The sequence below is a fragment of the Perognathus longimembris genome, chromosome 28, assembly GCF_023159225.1.
Source record: "Perognathus longimembris pacificus isolate PPM17 chromosome 28, ASM2315922v1, whole genome shotgun sequence".
NCBI lineage: Eukaryota > Metazoa > Chordata > Mammalia > Rodentia > Heteromyidae > Perognathus > Perognathus longimembris.
In genome coordinates, this window is record NC_063188.1 from 61,708,937 (window position 1) to 61,733,207 (window position 24,271).

At 38.4% G+C, this 24,271-nt stretch overlaps 1 protein-coding gene across 3 annotated transcripts in view; it reads right to left on the minus strand.

Annotated features, from left to right (window-relative positions):
* Nucleotides 1-24,271, minus strand: part of Kif4a (kinesin family member 4A) — a 100,283-nt gene that overhangs the window by 35,926 nt on the left and 40,086 nt on the right. For all 3 annotated transcript variants that reach the window (XM_048336238.1, XM_048336239.1, XM_048336237.1), the window contains exons 14-18: nucleotides 18,728-18,784; nucleotides 17,694-17,879; nucleotides 9,377-9,480; nucleotides 7,631-7,775; nucleotides 6,279-6,389 (exon numbers count right to left, since the gene is read on the minus strand). In XM_048336238.1, coding sequence (XP_048192195.1) covers nucleotides 6,279-6,389; nucleotides 7,631-7,775; nucleotides 9,377-9,480; nucleotides 17,694-17,879; nucleotides 18,728-18,784 — 603 coding nt within the window. The remainder of the gene's footprint in view (nucleotides 1-6,278; nucleotides 6,390-7,630; nucleotides 7,776-9,376; nucleotides 9,481-17,693; nucleotides 17,880-18,727; nucleotides 18,785-24,271) is intronic.

Genomic DNA, 24,271 nt, shown 5'->3' on the forward strand with positions numbered 1-24,271 from the left:
CCATTGATTTTTGAGGGTTTATTTTATATCCTGCAACTGTGCCAAAGTTTTGGATCAGCTCTAGTAGCTTGGGAGTAGAGTCTATGGGGTTCTTTAGGTATAGGATCATGTCATCTGCGAAGAGAGAAAGTTTAACTTCATCTTTTCCTATTTGGATCCCCTTTATATTTTCTTCTTGCCTAATTGCTCTGGCTAGGAATTCTAGTACTATGTTGAAGAGAAGGGGAGAAAGCGGACATCCCTGTCTTGCTCCTGATTTTAAAGGGCATGGCTTTAGTTTTTCACCATTTAGAATTATGCTTGTTGTTGGCTTGTCATAAACTGCCTTTATTATATTCAGGAGTGTTCCCTGGATTGCCAGTTTTTCCAGGACTTTTAGCATAAAGGTTTTTGCATAGATGTTTTTGTAACTCTTGGATAGACAGATCTAATAATGTGATTACTGGATCACATGATACTTCTGTATTTATTTAACCTCCTAGAGAATTGCCAAACTGCCAAAGCAGCTGCACTATTTTCCTGTCCCACTAACAGTATCTGAGACTTCCAATTTCTCCACATTCTTGCTAATAGTTACTATCTCTTTCTGGATGGTCATCTCAGTGGGTATGAAATAGAATCTCACTGTTGTTTTCATTTACATTTCCTGATACAAATAGGATCAAACACCTTTTTTGTATGCTCATTGATTTACTTATTAAAATTTTGTGTTGGGCAGGGAATACTGCCTAGTGGCAAGAGTGCTTGCGTCATATACATGAAGCACTGGGTTTGATTCCTCCCTCCCTCCCTCCCTCCCTCCCTCCCTCCCTCCCTCCTTCCCTCCTTCTCTCCCTTCCTCTCTCAGACAGGTACTCAGTGGTTGACCTTAAGCTCATGATCTTCTTTGCTTTAGCCTCTGGAATGTATGTGTATACTATATCCTCTGGCTCAAATAACATTTACTTTATGATTATTATCACATTTTGTTTACTCATTTATAGTAGATAAACATTTGTTTTCACTTTGTTTTTTTTAGCTATCACTAGGAATGTTACCATGAACAGTCATGCACCAAGTTTTTTTTTATAGACATATTTTCAATCCTTATTTATAAACCTAGGGGTACAATTTCTAAATCATATGGTAACTATACATTTAATTGAGTCTGTTTTTTTTAAGTTGTTGCCCCATTTTATACTCCTACTAGCAATGTGTGAAGGTTCTAATTTCTCAAACTCCTTGCCAACATTTGTTATCATTTCACTTTTTAATTATAATCGTTCTAGTGATGTCATTGTGGTTTTGATTTGTGGTTTTTCAATTGAATCACAGGTGTCTGCCACCATACCTAGCTGAAGGCAATGTGTTGATGTGGTTTCCTTTGTTTGCAAATGATATACCATGATCTATCTTCTGATAATTTTGCCCAAGAATTTATACATGCAAATAATTCCATTCAGCTTTGGGCTTCCCACTGTTAAAACACATGGAAACTTTGAGGGCTGGGGATATGGCCTAGTGGCAAGAGTGCCTGCCTCGGATACACGAGGCCCTAGGTTCGATTCCCCAGCACCACATATATAGAAAACGGCCAGAAGCGGCGCTGTGGCTCAAGTGGCAGAGTGCTAGCTAGCCTTGAGTGGGAAGAAGCCAGGGACAGTGCTCAGGCCCTGAGTCCAAGGCCCAGGACTGGCAAAAAAAAAACAAAACACACACACATGGAAACTTTGAAAATCCAACAGAATGCCATAGCTAAGGCTTCCTAAGGCAGGTGTTTTTCTGACTCCTTGAGTAATCATCACTTGGGTTTTTTATCTTTTTATGATGTGTGTGGTAGTAGTCCTAGGGCTTGAACTCAGGACCCAGGCTGGCTTCAAACTGCAACCTTCAGATCTCAACCTGAATAGCTGGGATTACAAGCATGAGTCACCAGCATCCACTAGCACTTTTGCTTTTTTGATATCTTCCTTTATTTATGAGTAGTACTTGCAGTATCTTTCTGTTTTAGTGTTAATGTCACTAGGTTTAAGCAGGACTTGGCCATGTCCACCAGATTGGGTGTTCCACTAGAGCATCTAACATTATTGATACGGCTAAATTTATGTCTTAAAGTTTCCCTTCCATTTTCTTTATGTCTCATACATTTTGCTCCTTCTCTGATCTTCCTTTACTACATTTGCTTTAAGTGACTATTTTTTAGTATAATATATTAATTATTGATTGATTATTACTTCTTTCTTTGGCAGTACTGAAGTTTGCCTTGGCAAGGCTTCTATCATTTGAGCAATTCTTCTAGCCTGTTTTGCTTTTCTCATTTCTCATATAAGGTTTCACATTTATACCCTGGCTAGGTTGGAAGCTTTGCTTCCCACATAGCTAAGATGACAGTTGTGTGCCACCATGCCCAGTTTTTCACTGGTTGAGTAAGATTCCACAAACTTTATTGCCCCTAGGTTTGTTCTCAAACTGTGATTCTCCTAATCTTTCCTTCCCAAGTGGCTAGGATTATAGTTGTAAGCCACTATGCCCAGCTTCATTATATTTTCGGAGTTATTTTCTTAGTGACTGATCTAGGGCTTATAATAAATTTATTGACTTATCAGAATCAACTTTAGATTTATATTAACTTAAGTCTAATGAGGTGTAAAAATGTTGTTCCCATGCAACTCTATTCTCTTTTCCCTTTTCTATGCATTTATTGTTATATGTATGTACATTACAGCTATCTGTAATCCCATACACATTAATATAATTTTTTGAGGGTTTCACCATGTAGCTCAGGCTGGCTTTGAACTTCTTTGCATTCCTCCTGTCTCTACCTTTCAAGTGCTAGTATTATGGGCAAGCACGATCATATTTAGTCAGTATAATTATTAATTTATATAATGTAGTTAAAAAATAAGCTGAAAATGAACTACACAACTTGTGGGTGGGGACGGGAGGGAAAAACCGGAAGAGAGCAAAGGAAGGGGCAACATTGTTCAAAAAGGAATGTATTCATTACCAGACTGATGAAACAGTAGCCCTTCTTCATATCACCTTAATAATAACTATAAAAAATTAAAAGAAGCTGAAGTAAAAAAGGGAAGTAGATACACATTTATAGTTTGCTTTATGTTAATAATTAATATATTTATTTTATTTTCCTTTTTGTGTGTCAGTTCTGGGGCTAGAACTCAGGGCCTGGGCACTATCTCTGAACCTTTTGGCTCAAGGCTGGCACTCTACCACTTGAGCCACAGCTACACTTCTGGATTTTGCTGGTTAATTAGAAAATCCCCTGGACTTTCCTGTCTGGGCTAGCTTTGAAGTAAGCTCCTCAGATCTCAGCCTCCTGAGTAGCTAGCAGTACAAATGTGAGTCACTAGTACCTAAATGGAATTTTTTGGATGGAGTAAGAAAAATCCAAAATGACTATTAAGCTTTAGTAAGGAGAAGGCCAGTATATTTTATTTCTTGTGGTGTTGGGTAGTAAATCCAGGGTCTTGTGATGCTATGCATCAACTCTATCACTGAGCTATAGCCCAAACCCTGAAGGCTAGTATTTTGGGGGGAGAAAGGGTAGTACTGGAGTTTGAAGTCAGGGTTTTGCATTGGATAGGCCATCACATTACCACTTGAGAAATACTTCCAGTTTAGTGTTTTGTTGGTTATTTTGTAGATGCAGTCTCACAAACTTTTACGTCCAGGCCTGTCTTTTTTTTTTTTTTTTTTTGCCAGTCCTGGGGCTTGGACTCAGGGCCTGAGCACTGTCCCTGGCTTCTTTTTGCTCAAGGCTAGCACTCTGCCACTTGAGCCACAGCGCCACTTCTGGCCATTTTCTGTATATGTGGTGCTGGGGAATCGAACCCAGGGCCTCATGTATATGAGGCAGGCACTCTTGCCACTAGGCCATATCCCCAGCCCCAGGCCTGTCTTGAACTGCTCAGATCTCAGTCTGCTGTGCAGCTAGGATTATAGGAGTAAGCCATTGGTGCTTGGCTGCTGTATTTATTTATTTATTTATATCTGTCTTTTCTGGTTCTTAATCATTTCCCCGGGTAGGCTCACATCACCATCTGATATCCTTTTCTTCCTTAAATAAAACTTTGCTCCCACCTACCTCCTTTGAGCTGTTATTATCAGATATATTACATGGTTATGTGTTACAGCCAATCAATATAATTATGTATATGTGCCTATGTGTGCATATGTATGTGTGTTTTGGTGCTGGGAATGAAACTAAGGGCCTCAACCATGGAACAATATCTCCAGCAAATATATTTACGTGCAAATCTATTCTTGCTTACACACACACACACACACACGTTTGTAAATATAGAGCTTGAGATACAGTTTTATATAATTTCTATTTAAATTAGTTAAAAGAAGAAAGGACTATAACATATAATTTTAATCTCTTTTAAAATTATCCACATAATTACCTTTACTGGTATTCTGTTCTTTTTTGGTGAGAATTAAATTGCTGTCTGACATCACTTGTTTTCAACTTAACTATTTCATTTAGTATTTCCTGTAGGTTAGGTCTACTTGTAATGGATTCCCTTAGCTTTTGTTTATCTGAGAATGTTTTTATTTTGCTTCCAGTTTGGAAAAATAACTTTCTTATAAGATAAATTATCATAGTATTTTATTTCAGCACTTCTAATGAACTTCTAGTCTCTTGTTTCTGATGTGATTTCTATTGTTAATTTCATTGGGAACTTCAATGTACTGTTGAATTATTTTACCCTGCTGCTTTCAAGTTTTGTTTCAATATGTTGACTATGGTGTGCTGGGTGCAGATCACTTTCCATTTATCCTCTTTGAGCTTTTTTTTTTTTGCCAGTCCTGGGCCTTGAACTCAGGGCCTGAGCACTGTCTCTGGCTTCTTTTTGCTCAAGGCTAGCACTCTGCCACTTGAGCCACAGCGCCACCTCTGGCCATTTTCTATATATGTGGTACTGAGGAATCGAACCCAGGGCTTCATGTATATGAGTCAAGCACTCTTGCCACTAGGCCATATTCCCAGCCCCCTCTTTGAGCTTCTTATAGACATAGATTAATGTATTTTATAAATTTGGGAAGGTTTATACAGTATATCTTTGGATATCTTTATTAGTATTAGATTTATTATTTTCCTGGACAAAAATTTTTTGCTTTTGACAGCATTGTTGAACTTCTCCAAATATACAGCTTGATTCTCCCCAACCAAGAACTCTGATACTATTGCTCAGGACCTGAGGATGGACCAGCAGCTAACTTGCCTGAAATCACACACACACACACACACACACACGGCGGGAGGGGGGGAGGAGGATAAAACCAGTTGGAAGCTTACTACAACTGCAAAGAAGCCACAGCAGTAGACTCAGAGCTAAGGGTTGATCCTAGGTCAAATGCCATAGATTCTTGCTGTTCTTACTGAGATTTAATAGGTTTTCTTGAATAAATCATCATAGTTTGAATGCTACAAATTGCTACTGTTCTGAGACTTAGTAGATTTTCTTGGATAAATGTTTCTTTATTGGTTGTATGCTCTTAGGATAGTTTACTGAATTCATGATTAGTTTTTATAAATTTACTAGTTATTGTTCTTTGTCCATGAAGAAAATCTATGAAGGTCCTACGCTACCATTCCGAAAGTATTTCCCTCCCTGATCTCTTGACCCTGTACATTACACATCCTAGTCAATTGTAAAATTTCTCCAAATCAAGACTTTCTGCTTTTCTAGTGAGCTTCCAAAAATGGTTACTTCAACCCTTAAAATCTTTCTGGATCATGTTAGATCTCCTTAACTTGTGTTCTAATCTCTACTTTCTAAATATTTCAATTTATTTCACACAATACTTTCGGACATATCTTTTTAATTCTGCTCATTTTATGTTGTTCTCCCAAAACTTTAAACCTCTTTACATTACTAACAAAATAAAGCCCAAACTCCTTGAATTTGTGACAAGTCAGCTTCAAATTGTCTTTCTAACTGAATTTTCTATTATCCTGAAAGTATGTGGACTACTAACTATTTCGTGTGTGTATATATATATGTGTGTGTGTGTACAGGCCATGGCCTGAAATCAGGGCCTGCCTAGGGTGCTGTCCTTGAGTTTTGCTCAAGGCTAGTAGTGCTCTACCACTTGAGCCACAGCTCCACTTCTGGCATTTTGATAGTTAATTGGAGTTAAGAGTCTCACAGACTTTCCCACTGGGCTAGCTTCGCACCTTGAACCTCAGATTTTAGCTCCTGAGTAGCTAGGATTACAGGCATGAGCCACCTTTCTGAGATTCCAGGCTTTGGTAAGTTTTAATTACTTACCCGCTCCTTTAACTGGATTACTTCTTTGTCTTTTTGTTGCTTCCAGTGTCTGAACTTTTCAGCATCCTCTTTCATCTGACGCATTAACTGTACTCGTTGGTTTTTCATCATCTGTAAAAACAGTAAACTATGAAGTGAGGAAAGGGGTGACATTATCCAAAAAGAAATGTACTCTTCACCTGACTTATGTAACTGTAATCCATCTGTATATCACCTATATAATAACAATAAAAAATTTAAAAACCGGGCTGCGAATATGGCCTAGTGGCAAGAGTGCTTGCCTCCTACACATGAAGCTCTAGGTTCCATTCCCCAGCACCACATATATGGAAAACGGCCAGAAGGGGCGCTGTGGCTCAGGTGGAAGAGTGCTAGCCTTGAGCGGGAAGAAACTAGGGAAGGTGCTCAGGCCCTGAGTCCAAGACCCAGGACTGGCCAAAAAAAAAATAAATTAAAAAAAAAATTAAAAACCCAGTAAACTATCAGCCATGTGTACTTTATTCTAGGCTGATGTGCAGATGGATAGTTACCATAAAAAGAGAAAGCCCAGAGCTAAGCTGAAAAGGCCAGCAACTGGATTTTCTGATTAAAGGTGCAATTATCCCTTGTGATGTTTGCACAGTGTTAGCAAGTATAAAATATACAAACTAACACTTAGAAGAAATAAAAGCAAAATGTCCTACAAACTAAATACAGGCCCCTGTTCACGACATATACATGAAATGCTAGGAAAATATTTACTAAGCCTCAAGGATTAGAATACAAGGTGCACCTTATATTCTAAAGATTTTTTGTGCAAGTAACCTACAATCACTTTGCAGATTTTACAAGTTGATCATTCAATAATAGAGAATAATCTCAGGCTGGGAAAATGGCCAGAGGTGGCGCTTGAGCAAAAAGAAGCCAGGGACAGTGCTCAGGCCTTGAGTTCAAGGCCCAGGATTACCACCACCCCCCCCCCCCCGCCAAAAAAAATAAGATAATAATCTCTCCAGTATCTGCTATCTTGCTATTACTTTACAAAATTAGGCCACATGACCATAGAAGGTGATCAGGATATCACCACTAAAAATTGAGTTTTTCATCCTTTCATTTCACAGAATCTAACACTAAACTCTGAATGTCACCAAATCAAAACCAAAACATTTAATGTCAAAGCAAGGTTTTATAATGTGGATTCTAGATGACAACCAGCACAATATTCTACAAAAGGACAATTGTGATTTTCCTACTTGAAACGATTGTCCTGCTTGCTTCTATTTCTCACCTGAAAAACACCTCTGTAGTATAATTCTAAATGCAAACTTATGTGTTTAAGTTCCAATGTGGTCAATGCAACGAGAGTCTATTACCCGAATCTCCTGGTTCAGTTTTGAGACAGTATGCTCCGTGGATTCCTTCAGTTTCAGAAGTTTAGACTGATCATTTAGTTTTTTTTTTAAATCAGCTATTTGACCCTCCAGCTCCAGAAGACGTTTGCGGCGGCGTTCACTCAACCTAAACACAGATTCAGTAGAATGAAGACAGCAAACGCTGACTCCAAAAGTTATGTTTCTCAGCTTCACCGTCCTTATATACAACTTCAAAAGAATGGATACACCCTAGTCATGAAAATGTACCTAAGAAAACTGACATCTATACCAGAGGTACATGATACCAGAGCAAATCAAGATTTTTTTTGCCAGTCCTGGAGCTTGAAATCAGGGCCTGAGCACTATCACTGGCTTCTTTCTGCTCAAGGCTAGCACTCTACCTCTTGAGCCACAGCACCACTTCTGGCTTTTTCTGTTTATGTGTTGCTGAGGAATTGAACCCAGGGCTTCATGCATGCTAGGCAGGCATTCTACTGCTAAGCCATATTCCCAGCCTGCAAAAGATGGTTTTGAGTATGCAGCGAATCCTACTCTCTAGTTCATTTTAGCTTAAAGGAGTATATTTGATTATTATTATACAAGCCTTAGATAAATAGTAAACATTCAGGGAGGGGAGGGGAGGGGAGGGGAGGGAGGGAAGAACGAAACCTGTTAAGACTGGATTGGGAAGAGTGGGAATGAGGATGAGGGAATGATGAAAAGGGTGAGTCTGATCAAAGTGCTTTGTAAGCATATGTGGTCACATCAAATAAAAACTTCCTTGTATAACTAATAGATCCCTATTAATCAGTAAAAACATAAAAAAGAGCAAGGCTTTACATTCAATAGAGAAAATGAGTAAATGAAAAGAAAGAAGACTAGCCAATTAGAACTTCTCTAAGGATGAAGCTTAAGGGAAAGTAAGAGGTTCTGGTTATATTTTAGTTTTATTCTTAACTGATTAAGGGATATGTAGATTGATTTGACTTTATTTTATTTTGTACTTTATTTTTTGATTGTGGTATTAGGACTTGAATCCAGGGCCTTGTACCTTATACATACCAAGTAAACATTCTATCACGGAGCCACATTCCTGGCCCTTACATTGACTTTTTTATTCTATAGCTTGCACATTAATTCTGTTCTCACACCACAAAGGCAAGGAAGACTTTTTTTCCACCAGGTCTGATAATTTTTCAAAAGTCAGCTCACAGGTTAACTTATTTTGTGCTGGTCCTGGGCTTAAAGGGCTTGAATTCAGGGACTGTGCAATATCCTTGCATTAGTGCTCTACCATTTGAGCCACAGCTTCAATTCCATAAAAGTCTCCCAGAATTTCATGATCAGGCTGGCTTCAAACAGCCTCCTAAGTAGCTAGGATTACAGATAAGATCCACCAGCACCTGGTATAAATTTCTCTTTCATTATGAATTGATATCTCCTGTCCCCGAACTCTTAACACAATCACTGCTAAGAAATTTGGCTACTCACTACTCACTGTGTCATGGTATTCTTTTTTTTTAAATTTATTTTTATTTATTTAGCTCCCTCCCCTCCGCCATGGTATTCTTTTACTGCCTGCCCTTCTGTGATATTATCTAAACTCCTTACATTTTCTTCATCTAGGTCTCCCTCCTATGCTAGGCTTAAATCTTTTGGGGCAGTTACTAGGCTTTTTGCTTCTTTGTTCCCTCTAAAGCACCTTACACATGGTAGGGGCTTAACATTTATTGACTTTATTCTTACTTGGCTTGGTTGACATCCTTCTTTGCTGTCTGAAGTTCAAGAACCAACTCTTCCTTTTCCTTTTGCAGGCTGATGACTTCCAACTCTAGATTTTTAATGTTATCCTAGAAAGGTCATAGGTCAGAGAGAAAAAAATTTATACAGTACAAGAATAAGTTTGCTTTGCTTCAATATCCATGTTCTCAGGAACTATGAATTAAATTTGCCAATTCTATTACATGCTAAACATATTTACTAGTCCAAGCCCCAGGACTGGCAAAAAAAAAGAGAGACTAAAGTTAGGTAGTACGAAGACAGGGGCTTTAAATCTAAAGGCCTTGAATTGAGTCTTGACTCCAAAATGCAATACCTAAGTTTCTTTTTAGCCTTTAGTTTCCGTGCAGGAAAGAATTAGCATAGCAGGCCTGAGGCTCTTAGGAAGATAAGATTTGGGTAGAGTTCCTGCTATTCCCTAACGGGTAAGACTGACTCACTGATTCCAAAACTATGCAAACAATGTTATCCTGAATACCATCCAACATCAACAATTTACACCGAATACCCTTTTTCCAACAAATATATATTTTAGTATGTCCAAGACAAAGATTTGTGAGCCCTGATGAAAGCCCTGGACTCAAGTTTGAAGGGCTTTTCTGATAAAACAAAAACCTAACAAAAAGTTACACATGGGACTAGAACCCCCTAATGGAGGAATGGAGGGATTCTTGTGCAACTCCACAGGGAGAGGATATTTGGAAGCTTATGCTTGGTTTCCTCTGGACTTTGTTTGTTCATGTGTCTTTCTATTTTTTTATTTTTCTTTGTATTCTTCTGCTAATAAATCTTAGCTCTCAGTATGACTATGTGCTGAGTCTTGTGAATCTACCCAGTGAATCATCATACTTAATGGTGGTCTTGGGGACTTCTAAGAGTTTCTCTATTAACAATAACATGAGCTCCACGCAGGGGTGCATGCACTAGAGACCAGGCTACATGGAAGGCTAAGGCAGCAGGCTTAATTTGAGCCTCAAAGTTTGAAGCTAGCCTGGAGAATACTGTATGGTCAATCCATCAAACAAGCAAATAGACCATCCCAATAACACATACTTTGTAGTGCTGCTGGAAAGACCAAATAAGAAAAATGGTAAAAAACATTTTATAAATTCTAAGGAGCTATACAAATATTGTTATATCAGAACTTTCCAATTTACATACCCAATAGCAACAATTGCTTGGCATGCATTTAGGAAATAAATTCTAGAAACTAAAGTTTGGTAGTTTTTATGACTGGGAAAACACAGTGACTACATTCTATCCTGTTCTCATAACCAAAAATAATTACAGAAAACTCACTAATGAGTGGTTGGGAGCTAGATTATATGAAAACTTTAAATTTAGTATAGGATTGAGAAAAAGAAGCCAAGGCAAGTTAGGTGAAACTGTGTCAGGGGTGCTTTCTCAAAAGTTTAGAACTGTTTTCAAAGCAAGGGATTGAGTCGCTACACTATAACCACTGAAAATCAATATCATTGTTTAAGCTTACCCTGAATATTTAAAATGGTCAGTAATAATAAACAAATGAAAGGATAGACTCTCAGATCTCATGCCTGGAATCCTAGCTCTTCAGGAGGCTAAGATCTGATGATCTCTCTTCGAAGCCAGCCTGGGCAGAGAAACCCGAGAGACTCTGATCTCCAAACAACCAGCAAAAAGCCAGAAGTATAGTGGTTCCGGTGACAGAATGGCAACCTTGAGCAAAAAGCTAAGAAAGAACTTGAAAGTTCAAGACCCAGTATGACCACAGAAAAAGAGAAAGGAAATAAAACATAACTAAACATACATGTATGTACTAATATTTGTTTTTACCTTTGGAATTATCTTGTGAATGTTTTTGTAAAAAAAAAAAAAAATTCAAAGCCAGGCACTGGTGGCTCATGTCTGTAATCTGAGCTACTCAGGAGGCTAAGATGTGATGCTCAAGGTTAGAAGTAAGCATAGGTAGAAAAGTCCATAAGACTTAACTCCAATAAACTACCAAGTAGAGATGTGGCTCAAATGTTAGAACATTAGCCTTCAGCAAAATAAGTTCAGGGACAGTACCCAGGCTGTGCTTTCTTTTGTTTTTCCTAGTCCTGGGGCTTGAACTCAGGGCCTGGACACTGTGCCTGAGCTTCTTTTGCTCAAGGCTAGCATTCTACCACTTGAGCCATAGCATGACTTCTGGCCTTTTCTGTTTATGTGGTACTGAGGAATCGAACCCAGGGCTTCATGCATGCTAGGCAAGCACTCTACCTCTAAGCCACATTCCCAGCCCAGTACCCAGGCTCTTATTCAAGCCTCAGGACCAGAAAAATAATTAGATAACACATATAAAGGTCAAGTCCTCTGACTGTCTCACTCCTGCAAAAATTCCTGTCTTCTATCCAAAATCAAACAGTTATTAGCTCTTATAGATCTTCCAGACTTTTCCATAGACATTTACATTTGTACACATTATACATCTAAACCTTTACTATACATGTCACATAAAATTACATGCAAATGTCCACAATATAATATATGAATATATATATATATATAGTACACACAACTCAAATGTTTTATACATAAATAGAGTTACACTATAGGAGCTAGAGATAAAGCCTATAGGTACAGAGCTTGTCTACATGTGAAGCCCTGGGTTCAACATCTAAGCACCACACAAAATTATAATTACACTGTTAGTGTACTGTGTATATTATTCTGTAACTTGCCTTTTTAAAAACTTAATTCATCATAATATTTTGTATCAGTGCATATAGATCTCCTTCGTTCTTTCTAGGTTTGAAGTCAGAGTCTTGTGGATGGCACTCTACCATTTAAACAATGTTCAAGTCCTTTTTCACTTTATTTAGTTTTCAAATAGAACCTTGTACTTTTTAACTGGGGTCAGCCTCAGATCTCAAATCTCATATCTATGCCTCCCATGTAATAAGTATTATAGAAGTGCCCCCACCACACTTGGTTTATTTGTTGAAAAGGAATTCCCAAGTTTTTGCCTGCAATCTTCCAAACTGCAATTCTCCCAATCTCTGCCATTTGAATAGCTAGGATGACAGGAAAATGTTATGCCTGGCTGCTTCATTTTTTACATGTTTCTGTGTATACCAGCAAGGTTTCCCTAGGATAGAAAAAGTTGAATTATACAGCCATGGAAATAACCTTGTGTGTGTGTGTGCACATGTGCGTGTGCTTGTGTGTACATGCATGTGTGCTGATCTTGGGGCTTAAACTCAGGGCCTGGGCACTGTCTCTAAGCTTTTCTGCTAAAATATAGCACTCTAGCACTTAACTCATAGATCTACTTCTGGCTTCTTGGTGGCTACTGGAGATAAAGAGTCTCATGGACTTTCCTGTCTGGGCTGGCTTTGAACAATGATCCTCAGATTGCAGTCTCCTGACTAGCTAGGACAGGCATAAGCCACCGATAACTGGCAGAGATAATGACTTTTAATGCTTACTATTAAAATATCACCCAAAGGGGTTATGCTCACTCACTTTCACTTGTCACCTAAGTATGAGCATACTCTTGCTAACATGATATTACAATGCCTCAAAATTATCACCAATCTGATGGGTGAAAAATACAATGCTTAATATCTGTTGTTTTATAGTTCCAACGAGATCATCATTGAGGAAAACCCAAAAATGCACAGGATAAAGAGGCCCTAGTATCCCAAAATTATTCAAATTTACTGTACCATATAGATAGTAGGACTGAGTATTCATAATTTGAAATGGCATGGAGTAGGTCGCATTACTCACAAAATTTACTTGGTATACATTAATACTGCTGACCAAAACCTAGACTTTATTTCATGCCCTTTATTTCAAATGCTATGGATGCTGGATTTCTTTTTTTCTTTAATGCCATCTAACTTCCACTGAAGATATGCCACCTTTCAGCAAATTAATCACATCATTAAGAACATCATGTGCTTCCCACCACGTTTCCCACCCCCCCAAAATCTGTGTGTTTTCTTTTAATTGGAAAAGTTACCATACATTTTCTTTACTTTTATTTTCTGCTGGTCCTGGGGCCTGAACTCAGGGCCTGGGCACTGTCCCTGGGCTTTCTTTGCTCAAGGTTAGTGCTCTCTACTTCCAGACTTTTGCTGGTTAATTGGAGATATGAGTCTCAGATTTTCCTGCCTGGGTTGGTTTCAAACTGTAATCCTCAGATCTCAGCCTCCTGAGTAGCTAGGTTTTCTTGTTTTTGGACACCATTTGTTTTTTGGGAGGCAGAGTTTTTACCAAATGAAGGGCAGAGGAACACTGAGCAGATCACAGAATGAATTACAGTAAACCAACTGAGGACAAAATTGAGCAAGTTTTGAGATATATATGTGCAGGTGGGAAATTGAAAGGCTTTTTTGAATTTCTTTTGTTTCCCCTTCTTTTTGTAGGTCATGGGGCTTGAGCTCTGGGCCTGGGCTTTGTCCCTGAGCTCTTCAGCTCAAGGCTAGTGCTCTACCGCTTCGAGTCACATTACCACTTCTGATTTTCTGGTGATTATTTTGAGATAAGAATCTCATGGACTTTCCTTCCCGGGCTGGCTTTGAACTTCGATCTTCAGATCTCAGCCTCGTGAGTAGCTAGGATTACAGGAGTGAGCCACCAGTATCTGGCTTTGAATTTTTGATTAAAAATATTTTTATTGCACTTGATCAAAACTGCACCCAATAAATTCACAAGTAAGGTGGATTGACTGTAGTATCTTAACCATGTGCAGCCACTCACCAACTCCACAGAGGAAATTATTCAAATATGATCCTGATTTGCAACTCATAGTAATCATCACTTAATAGAACCTATTACTCTCAGAAGGCTGAGATCTGAGAATTGCGATTTAAAGCCAGCCTGGGCGGGAAAGTCTGTGAGACTCTTATTTTCAATTAATCAGCAAAAAAGCCATAAGTAGAGCTAGCTGTGGCACAAGTGGTAGAGCATTAACCATGAGCCAAAAAAAGTCTCAGGGGTGGTGCCCAAGCCTTGAGTTCAAGCCCAAGGCCCAGGACAAGCAGCGAGAGAAACAGAGATAAAGAGAGAGGTAGTGATTTACATGCAAGTAAAAGGTATGTAGTAATCTTTCATCTATCCTGAAATAGTAAAAATCTTTTTGACCTGAAAAGGGTAAAGAATATTGAGCCACATGGTTGACTTGCTCTCTCTTGAAATTCCACTAAAAATGAATCTAAACGTTGTATAGTCCACAAGAATGGAAAGAGAAGATAGCAGTTCAGAGATATAAACACATTAATTATTTTGGTGCCAGTCCTAGGACTTGAACTCGGGGTCTGGACACTGTCCCTGAGTCTTTTTTTTGCTCGTCTAGTATTGTACCACTTTAGCCACAGCTCCACTTCTGGTTGTTTTGGTGCTTAGCTAGAGATAAAGAGTCTCATGGACTTTCCTATCCAGGCTGGCTTTAAAATGCAATCCTCAGCTCTCAGCCTCTTGAGTAGTTAGGATTACAGGTGTGAGTCATCAGCGCCCCACTTCAACACACTTTTTTGAAAAAGGAAAACAGTTGGGTTGGCAACTGACTTTCAGAATGGAAAAAAACTAAAATATAATTACAACAGGATGAATGCCAAGAACATTGAGTCAATATGTATCATGGAACTACAAAGAGGAGTACAGGCTTACTTTTCTGTGGGGCCAAGCTTCTCAGGTTAGATTTATAGACACCAGACGCAGCTAAAAGCAAGCACAAAATGCCATACTGCTGATAGGGCTTAAATAAAAGTCTGCATACAGCTGGAGGGACTCCAACTCCCTTACTTCCTCTGCATTACCAGGATATCACCACTCTTTCTATTCATCTCCAGGTAGAATGAAAGATGTTGTAGCAACTGAGTAGACCAATGAAAGCCATACATTCCTAATGTTTTTAGTTCCCCAGTGAAGCATGACTAGAGAGCCAAGGAACACCAGAAATTTGAGGAAAACTTCTTGCATGAAAGAAAGTAAAACAAGCTAAAGAAAGGAAATATGGAACAGAGACAACATAGTAAGAAAAAAAGAGACAGAGAAGAAATATCAATAAACTTTAGTTCCTAACTTTAGATATAGATGGTGAACCCATGAAGAAAAGAATACAGGGGATTAAAAAGGTAAACTTAGCCAGGCGCTAGTGGCTCACGCCTGTAATCCTAGCTACTCATGAGGCTGAGATCTGAGGATTATGGTTCAAAGCCAGACTAGGCAGAAAAGGCCATGAGATTTTTTTTTTTATCTCTAATTAACTACCAAAAAACTGGAAGTGCTGGGGCTCAAGTGGTAGAGAGCTAGTCTTGTGCTGAAGAGCTCAGTGACAGCACCCAGGCCCAGAGTTCAAGCCCCATGACAGACAAAACAAACAAACAAAAATATAAAATAAAAAAGTTAACTTACAAAGGTCTTCAAAATTAGTAGGCAAATTAAAAAAATTTACCAAAAGCCATGGAAGAAATTCTAGAGAACAGAATAATAAGACAAGAAAAAAAAAACCAATGTAATAGCAATACGGATTAGACAATATGTTGGAAATTAATTGTACAACTTGTGCAGGGTGGGGGTGGGGGGAGGGAAAGTGGGAGAGAAATGAGGGAGGGGGTAACAAGTTTGACAAGAAGTGCACTCACTACCTTACGTTTGTAACTGTAACCCCTCTGTACATCACCTTGACAATAAAATTAAAAAAAAAAAAGGAAAATGGAAGAAAATTAAATCTAAGGGATACAATATCTGATTAAAAGAAGCTGAAGGGAAGTGAAGGAAGGGGTGACATTGTCCAAGAAGAATTGCACTCATTACCTGACTAATGGAATTGCAACCCCTTGATACAACACTTAAATAACAATACATTTTATTTAAAAAATGAAGCTGAAGAAAGAAAATATAGAGAAAATGGAAGTAGCATTATCAATGAAATGATAGAATGAGATTTCCCAAGATAACATACATTTTGAGATTGAAAGGACCCACCAAGCACAGATGATGTGTTCCAAGGAACATCATTGTGATGCTAAATGTACTTAGGGACAAAGAAAAGATACTGAAAGTTTTCAGAGGGGAAAAAATACAGGTCAAATATAAAGAATCAAGAACAATAATGGCATTCTCAATAGCAACACTGGAATTGCAATGAAGCAATGCCTTCACATTTGTAAAGAAAAACTATTTTCGTTGAATTCTAAATGTAGCCAAACTAAAAAGTATAAAAATAAAAAAGGCTATTTTTTAAGCATGTGGAGGACTTAAAAGCTTTGCTCAGAGGGCCTTGGAGTTATATCCCACCAAAATAAAGAGATCTTCTAAGAAGAGATCTCATTCTTCCACCCAAGAGAAGCAAATTCCCAGTCAGGGGTAGTGAATGCTTAGCCTACCAGCAGTGTAAGGTCCACAAAATCATTTGATCTGCCCCTGCTATGGAAGGTACACACACGGACATGCATGCATGTGTGTGCATGTGTATGTGTGTATGTGACTGAGTGAGAGTGAGAGAAAGACCTGGAAATTCAATCAATCTAGGCCTGAGAACAATAACCAAATGGCCCTTGGCAGAAAAAAATGTTCCCCACCCAATGATTATGCAGTGACCTGGGAAAGTGACCCAGGACATATAGAATAAAGACTTTGATTAAATTAATAGTAATAATTTTCAAGGAAAACTCAGGACACCAGGAAAAAGTTTAGCCATTTTCCCTAGTCAGGTGATATCCATCACTAATCTTTTCATAATCAGTCTATAATAAAACCCCGGCCATCTACGAAGAAATGTACCCTTCATAAAAACTAAATGTAATTATTAGAACATGGTTCTTCTACAAATAGATATAACATTATTTTAATACTATCAAACTATTAAATACCCATGCTATAAGGCATTATAAGTAGAACAAAAATTACAGGTTCCCTATACGGAATATATGTTTTAAAATATAACACCAACAGTATAATTTCAGTGGGACCATGCAAATCATGTGGTCTTTTCCCTTTTTTTTGTAAGTGGCAGAGCTTGAACTTGGGCTTGGGTGTTGTCCCTGAGCTTTTCAGCTCAAGGCTAGTGCTCTACCACTTTGAGCACCACGGTCTGTTTTCTGGTGGCTAAATGAAGATGAGTCTCATGGCCTTTGCTGCCTGGGCTGGTTTGAACAGTGATCCTCAGATCTCAGTCTCCTGAGTAGCTAGGATTACAGGCATGATCCACCAGCACCAGTTATGTTGTCTTTTTATCTAAAAAAAGTGCTTGTTTACTTTTTGTTCATTTAGAGATGGTAGACATGAACAAATGCCATCCTAGTAAATTATTTACCTGGTACTGGAACTGAATGGGCTGTAGTTGGCTGTCATTCTGAGTCATCTTTCTAGCTAGGGCCTCTTTCAGTGCAAGGGCTTTATTCAATTCAATCAACTCCTTAGACATCTGAGCTTGACGTAGGGCATGTTGAGTGGTGAAAGCATCAGAAGACCTGCTGGCCTCTGGACTGGTTTCCCCTTGCTGGAAAAGATAATGATCAAGATAATAGAGGAAGACGATTTGTAAGAGAAACTAGAATTTTCTACGGAACTAGAGTTCCCTATGGCATCAAGTCTCAGTCATATCTTTACTAGCAATACCTTTTTTGTTCTTTCACTATTGTGGTTTCTCACATGACATTTGCTTTAAACATCTGAAATTAATCAAGCTAGTCTATTTTAATGCTCATATAAGTGATTTTACATACTTAGGCTTTCTTGTTCTTTTCACTATGATTTATCTCCTATCTTCTTTCTTTCAGAATATGAAAACTACCTTGGCTGTCCTAAGCCTTTAGTTTTGATTTTAGTCTATACATTTTAGTAAATATCTAATACATTTTATTTAACCTTGTGTTCAGAAAAACACTCAAATTATTTTCCTTGATTCTTGTAGCCCTTAGACATTCTATTCACAGAAAAATATAATAAAAAAAATTCCGCCCCATTTATTCTCTGATGACTTTTTGAATTTGCTATAGTTTCCTAATTTGTTCCTCTCATCATTTTAACTTGTGGGAAATAGATGCAGGATACTAGCACCTAAAAAGAAATAAGTTTAAGTCAGATTATAAATATATAAAATTATATCCCTCAGAAATCCCTCCACCCATTACAAGTTATGCTGTTGGAAAAAGGGCCTACCTAAGTTAGGGATTTTATGAAATAGATTTATACTAACACACATTTTATAGTATAAAGATTTATACTAGATTTCCAGCACATGGTTCTCTACAAAATGATAGTAATCACAAACTCTTAGTTTGGTGATAAATTATAGGAAATGGCAGTTAGAGCTCCCGGTTCCACACAAAGGGGCCAATTACTTACAGCTTCCGGCTCCATAGCAGTATTAATGGCCGCAGCCATGCAAGCAGCAGTTTCATCCTGCAGTGACAAATGTTTCAGCTTAGAAAAGGTTTCTGAACTGATGTTTGCTAGGGAATTTTATGCTGGCTGCTGATAATTTTTTTTCGAGTAAACACAAAGACCATTTAAGATACTGGACCCACTTTGGAATCACAGATATCCTAATAGTCATATGCTTCCATTTTCTACTTCTCAAGAGTTTCTTCTCCATAAAGGGCAACTGTGTAGTCTTTGTAAAGTAAGTAAGTAAATAAATAAATAAGGTCGCGTGGCAACTTATAAACACTTAACCATTCCAATTAAGCCAAAGTTTAACCTATTTGAGACGCTCTATCCTTTCTTTTATGCCTTTAGCACCAAGTCTAATGTATAATTCTATCTCTACTTCTACCAATGTACAAAATAATAGTAACACAAAAAGTGGACAGAATTAGGGTTATTTTGACTTTTATTTTAAACTGACTCAAGATAGCAAGATCTTATTCTACAAGGAAATGTGTCCTTGGTGAGTACCCTACAAAACAGTGCTTGGAAAGTCAGGAAAATGTCCTGTAGCCTCTGTCTTTCATATAGATAAGAGCTGATCATATTTAGCTGCTGTAAGCAATTACTAAGAGTGAAAGGGTTAGTACTAGCTGTCTCCCAGAGAACATCAAATTCCATTTTTGGGGGGCACAGGAACAAGAATAACTTAGAAAGGAAACTTAAAACCAGTTATTAGGACTAACTTGTTTAGAAACTATCATATGAGCAAGTTCTGTTCTCACCAGTGGAATTTAGGCTGTATTTGGCATTGTAACATATGAACTACCACTTGTATGCTTGTATTTAGGTGATCATCAAAGCCCTAGGAAGAATGTATTATTTCCTGAAAGACATGTGATTCAGTTCATATGGTAAGAAGCCTTTTGGCTTAATAGAAAACAAAGAATTTAGGGGTAGCACATGAAGTATCTCTACCAGCCCTGTGAAACATTACATGTTTGGTAAAACTTGAATCTCAGTACCTTTAAGGTAAGGAGTGAGAACACCTTTAATAAGTGCTGATTAGAAAGCATTTTTCTGATCATAATTTACAGTACTGGAATTTCTCTAAGTGTTAGGACACACTAAATCCTTTATAAAACACAGATCACAAGGGCTGGAGGCATGGCTCAGTTGCAGAGCACCAACCTAAAAAAAAAGATCACATCAATTATATGTTAATCATTACACTTTTCTTTCTCCCATGTTTTAATTTTCAGTGTAAATGCTAGTAAAAGCCTATATTAGATTATTATGGTTTATAACACTGGCTTCTGAAGATCTTTCTGCCCTGTTCCCTGCTCGTTTTCTCTCCATCCCCTCTCTTTCTTCTACTTCCTCTTCTTTTTGTTTTTGAGTCAGGATCTCATCCTGCAGCCCAGGATGGCCTCCAACTTACTAAGTAGCTCAAAGTTCTGAGATTCTATGTATGAACCATGAGATCTGTTCTGATGCAATTTTTGCAGTACTTTCCAGAGAGTCATGTTAAAGTAGATGAATTAGTCTTTGAAGAAGGTTATGCTGTTATTGTGGTTTTCTTTTTGGCTTTTAAATTGGTGAAATTTTACAATGCTAAGGTTTAAGTTTATGGCTATGATACATTTTGCATGAACATGGCAAGATTCTGCTTTGACAATTCTAAAAGTGTAAATATGTAACACAAGATTTATTTCCAAATAATAATCTTCCCCCTTCAGCTGCCTATTCCAAGGCTCCAAATTAAAATCTCTTGTAAGTAAAATATATGATTTGCTCAAGGTGAAGGTCAAGAGATCAAGGGCAGGGTACATTGTACTATATCAAGCAGCAAAACCTCCTAAAATAAAGTGTGTGGTTGGAGGCTATAAGGTAATAACCATTACTGGACATGCAAAATGTTTTTTGATGGAATTGGCGATGGAGGAGGGAGGTATAAACAAAATATTTGATTTTGTAGGAACTGAAAGGACTGCATGAATCTCTGCACAGGTAACTGCAATAAAGATGCTTCCTTGAACTATATTTTAAGGGAAGAAATGGTGCCGTTTAGCACTTAAAGCCCCAAGAGGAATATCCAGGAACAATGGTTGCCTTCATAACTAAAAAGGGGGTGTTCAGCTGTCACTTAAAATAAAAATAGTTTTAATTCAGAATGAAGGGTACAAGCACTTACATCTGAAACATTTTGCTTTCACTGTAGCAAGTCTTAATAAAAACCACGGGATATACTGCTTTGTATTTAAAAAAATGAAGCCTGAGAGGGTCTCCAAACAATAGATTTGGAGAACTGTGATTCAGAATCCAGCAGGAGCTTTACATAAAATGGTTTATTCTGCTTAACTGTGATAGTAGATGGAAGCCAGGAACTTTATCAGCTTGTGGCAATCTTTAGCACCCTCCTACTGCATGTGCCAAATGCACTTCAGTGGCAGACAGCAATTCTACAAAGTTCCTCTGAGCCAACCACCACTATAACAACTTCCTCTACAGGCATACCAGGCAATGGTAACACTGCCAGATCTTCCGGGAGCATACTTAATCTTAGTTTATTAGTTTGGTTCCCTATTCCTTTGTCTATTTCATGAGACTCAAAGCCCCAGAAATGAGGTAGTATGAAATCCTGTAAGGTTGGTGTGGTAGCCAAGAATCAGTGTCTTGGGCCATTATTTTTCTGAGCTTAAAAATTTTGGCTGCAGTGAGCTTTTTTTTTTTGTGCTGGTCCTAGGGTGTGAACTCGGGGTCTAGGCACTGTCTCTGAGCTTCTTTTGCTTGAGGCTAGCACTTTACCACTTTGAGCCACAGCTCCATTTCTGGCTTTTTTGGTGGTTTTAGTGGAAATAAGCTTATAGTAGACTTTTGTACTCTGCATTATCTCAATTTGTTTTTGTGTGTTGGTTCCAGGGCTTGAACTCAGGGTCTGGGTGCTGTCACTGAGTGTTTTTGTTGGTTTTTGCTCACAGCTAGCACTCTACCACCTGACAGCTCCATTCTAGGCTTTTTGGTGGTCAATTTGAGATACAGTCATGTGAACTTTCCTGCCTGGACTGGCTTTGAACCACGATCCCCAGATCTCAGCCTCTTGAGTAGCTAGAGTTACAGGCATGAGCTACTAGCACCAGGCGTAAATTATCTTAACTTTGAAATATCAACTTATTATACAAGCTTTTCATATATCAGATGTCTCAGTTATACTGAGGTATGATAGTGATGTTTGAGACAGCCATTCTCCAGTATGCACTCTATACTTCAGCCATGTTTTGTATAGTATTTTTTCTTCTTCCTTTTTTTTTTAGTTTTTATTCTTCTTTATCATCAAAGTGAAGTACAGAGGGATTACAGTTTCATATGTAAGGCAAGTACATTTCTTGCATTTTTTTTTGTATTTTTTTTTTTGTTGCCAGTCCTGGGGCGTGGACTCAGGGCCTGAGCACTGTCCCTGGCTTCTTTTTGCCCAAGGCTAGCACGCTACCTCTTGAGCCACAGCGCCGCTTCCGGCTTTTTTCTAGATATGTGGTGCTGAGGAATGGAACCCAGGGCTTTATGTATATGAGGCAAGCACTTTACCACTAGGCCATATTACCAGCCCCTTGTATAGTATTTTTGAAAGTTAACTTTTGCATTCTTTTCCTCTATGTAGCTTGTAATTTCCCTTCTTTCTGCATGGCAAATTCCTATTCATTTTTAGGATCCAGATTCTTCCGTGCTTATTTCCTGAACTTTCTAGACTAACAATCATCCCTTCCCTGATGCTCCCAAAGCACTTTGCTTATAATGCTAATGTATATGTATTAAGGCAGACACTAGGAAGAGTGCTTGGTTTTCTCTGTCTTCAAGCCCTATCCCCTGTCATGATTCCTACCTATGAACTTTAATCAACTTAGAAATTATGAGGTTTGAAAAAACAACTCTTAAAATAATTTGGCAACTATGAGAATGGAATTATACCAACAGGGCTTGAAAGACAGGGCATAAAGACAGGGTATGAAAAGTGAAAGAATCCCTAATTAAAAGTTTCACACCAATTAACAACAAAAACGGTTACCTGGGCTAAACCACAAGGACACATACATCTTCTCATCACCCTATAAAACTTCAATCCTGCCTCAACTTGGAAAGATTCTGGAGTTAAGGAGCTCCCTGAGTATATAAACTGAATGCCCTTAACCTCAATCTGAGTGACTTAAAAGTTCCTTCCCTTTGATGGTAACATAGCACTTATCAAGCTTACATAGTTGGTAAGCGACAACTGGTAAGTGGCAGAATTAGCTTCAAAAGAGTATGTCTGTCTGGCTTTGGAGCCCAAGTTATCAACTACTGTGCTGTTTCTTGGCTGGGTAGGTGCGCTGTAGTTTTGGACCTATCATGATAGTTTTTATAGCACTTACTCTAAAATACTACCTAATAGTTTTGGGGGAGTTTACTCATTCACCTTCTTAGAACCAGCAATCATACCTTTCCAATTGACAATACTGCATATTGTTTATTTCATATACTCTTTGCAGAGTATATGAAAAAAAAATTAAAAAATTTAAAAAATTATATATATATGTATATGTATGTATGTATACATGGGCAAGGGCTGGGAATGTGGCTTAGCAGTAGAGTGCTTGCCTAGCATGCATGAAGCCCTGGGTTCGATTCCACATAAACAGAAAAAACCAGAAGTGGCGCTGTGGCTCAAGAAGTAGAGTGCTAGTCTTGAGCAAAAAGAAGGAATCGAACCCAGGGCTTCATGTAAAGGACTAGGCCATATTCCCAGCCCATTTCCAGCATTTTGATGTTTAATTTGAGGTAAAAGCCTGCCTGGGCTGGCTTTGAGCCTTGATTCTCTGATCTCAGCTTCCCAAGTAGCTAGGATTATAGGTGTGATCCACAGTACATAGCAGGAATATATTTTTTGTGTGTGCTTAAAGTCAAGGCCTTGTGCTCTTACTTGTCTTCCTTGCTTAAGTTTGGTGCTCTACCACTTGAGTGACTTCTGGCTTTTGGCTGGTGTACTAGAATTTTGTGTCCTGGTTTTGATTCTCAGATCTCTACCTCCTGGGTAACTATCATTCTAGGTATAGCCACAGTGCCAGGCTTTCCTTTTCTTTTCTGGTGCCAGAACTGGGGCATGAACTCAGGGCCTAGATGCTGTCCCTTAGCTTTGTTGCTCAAGGCTGGTGCTCTGCTATTTGAGCCACAGCTCCATTTCCAGGTTTTGTGTGTATGTGTGTGCTGGTCCTGGGGCTTAGACACAGGGCCTCAGTACTGTCCCTTAGTTTTGTAGCTCAAATCTGGTGCTCTGGCACTTGAGACACAAACCCACTTCCAGCTTCCTGGTGGTTAATTGGAGATAAGAGTTTCATGGACTTTCCTACCCATGCTGGCTTTAAAGTGTGATCCTCAGAGCTCAGCCTGTTGAGTCACTAGGTTACAGGTGTGTGTGACCTAACAGGGACCAGACATTTTTTTTCTTTTTAAGACAGGTTTACTATTTAGCTAGGTTGCCTGAACTTTTGA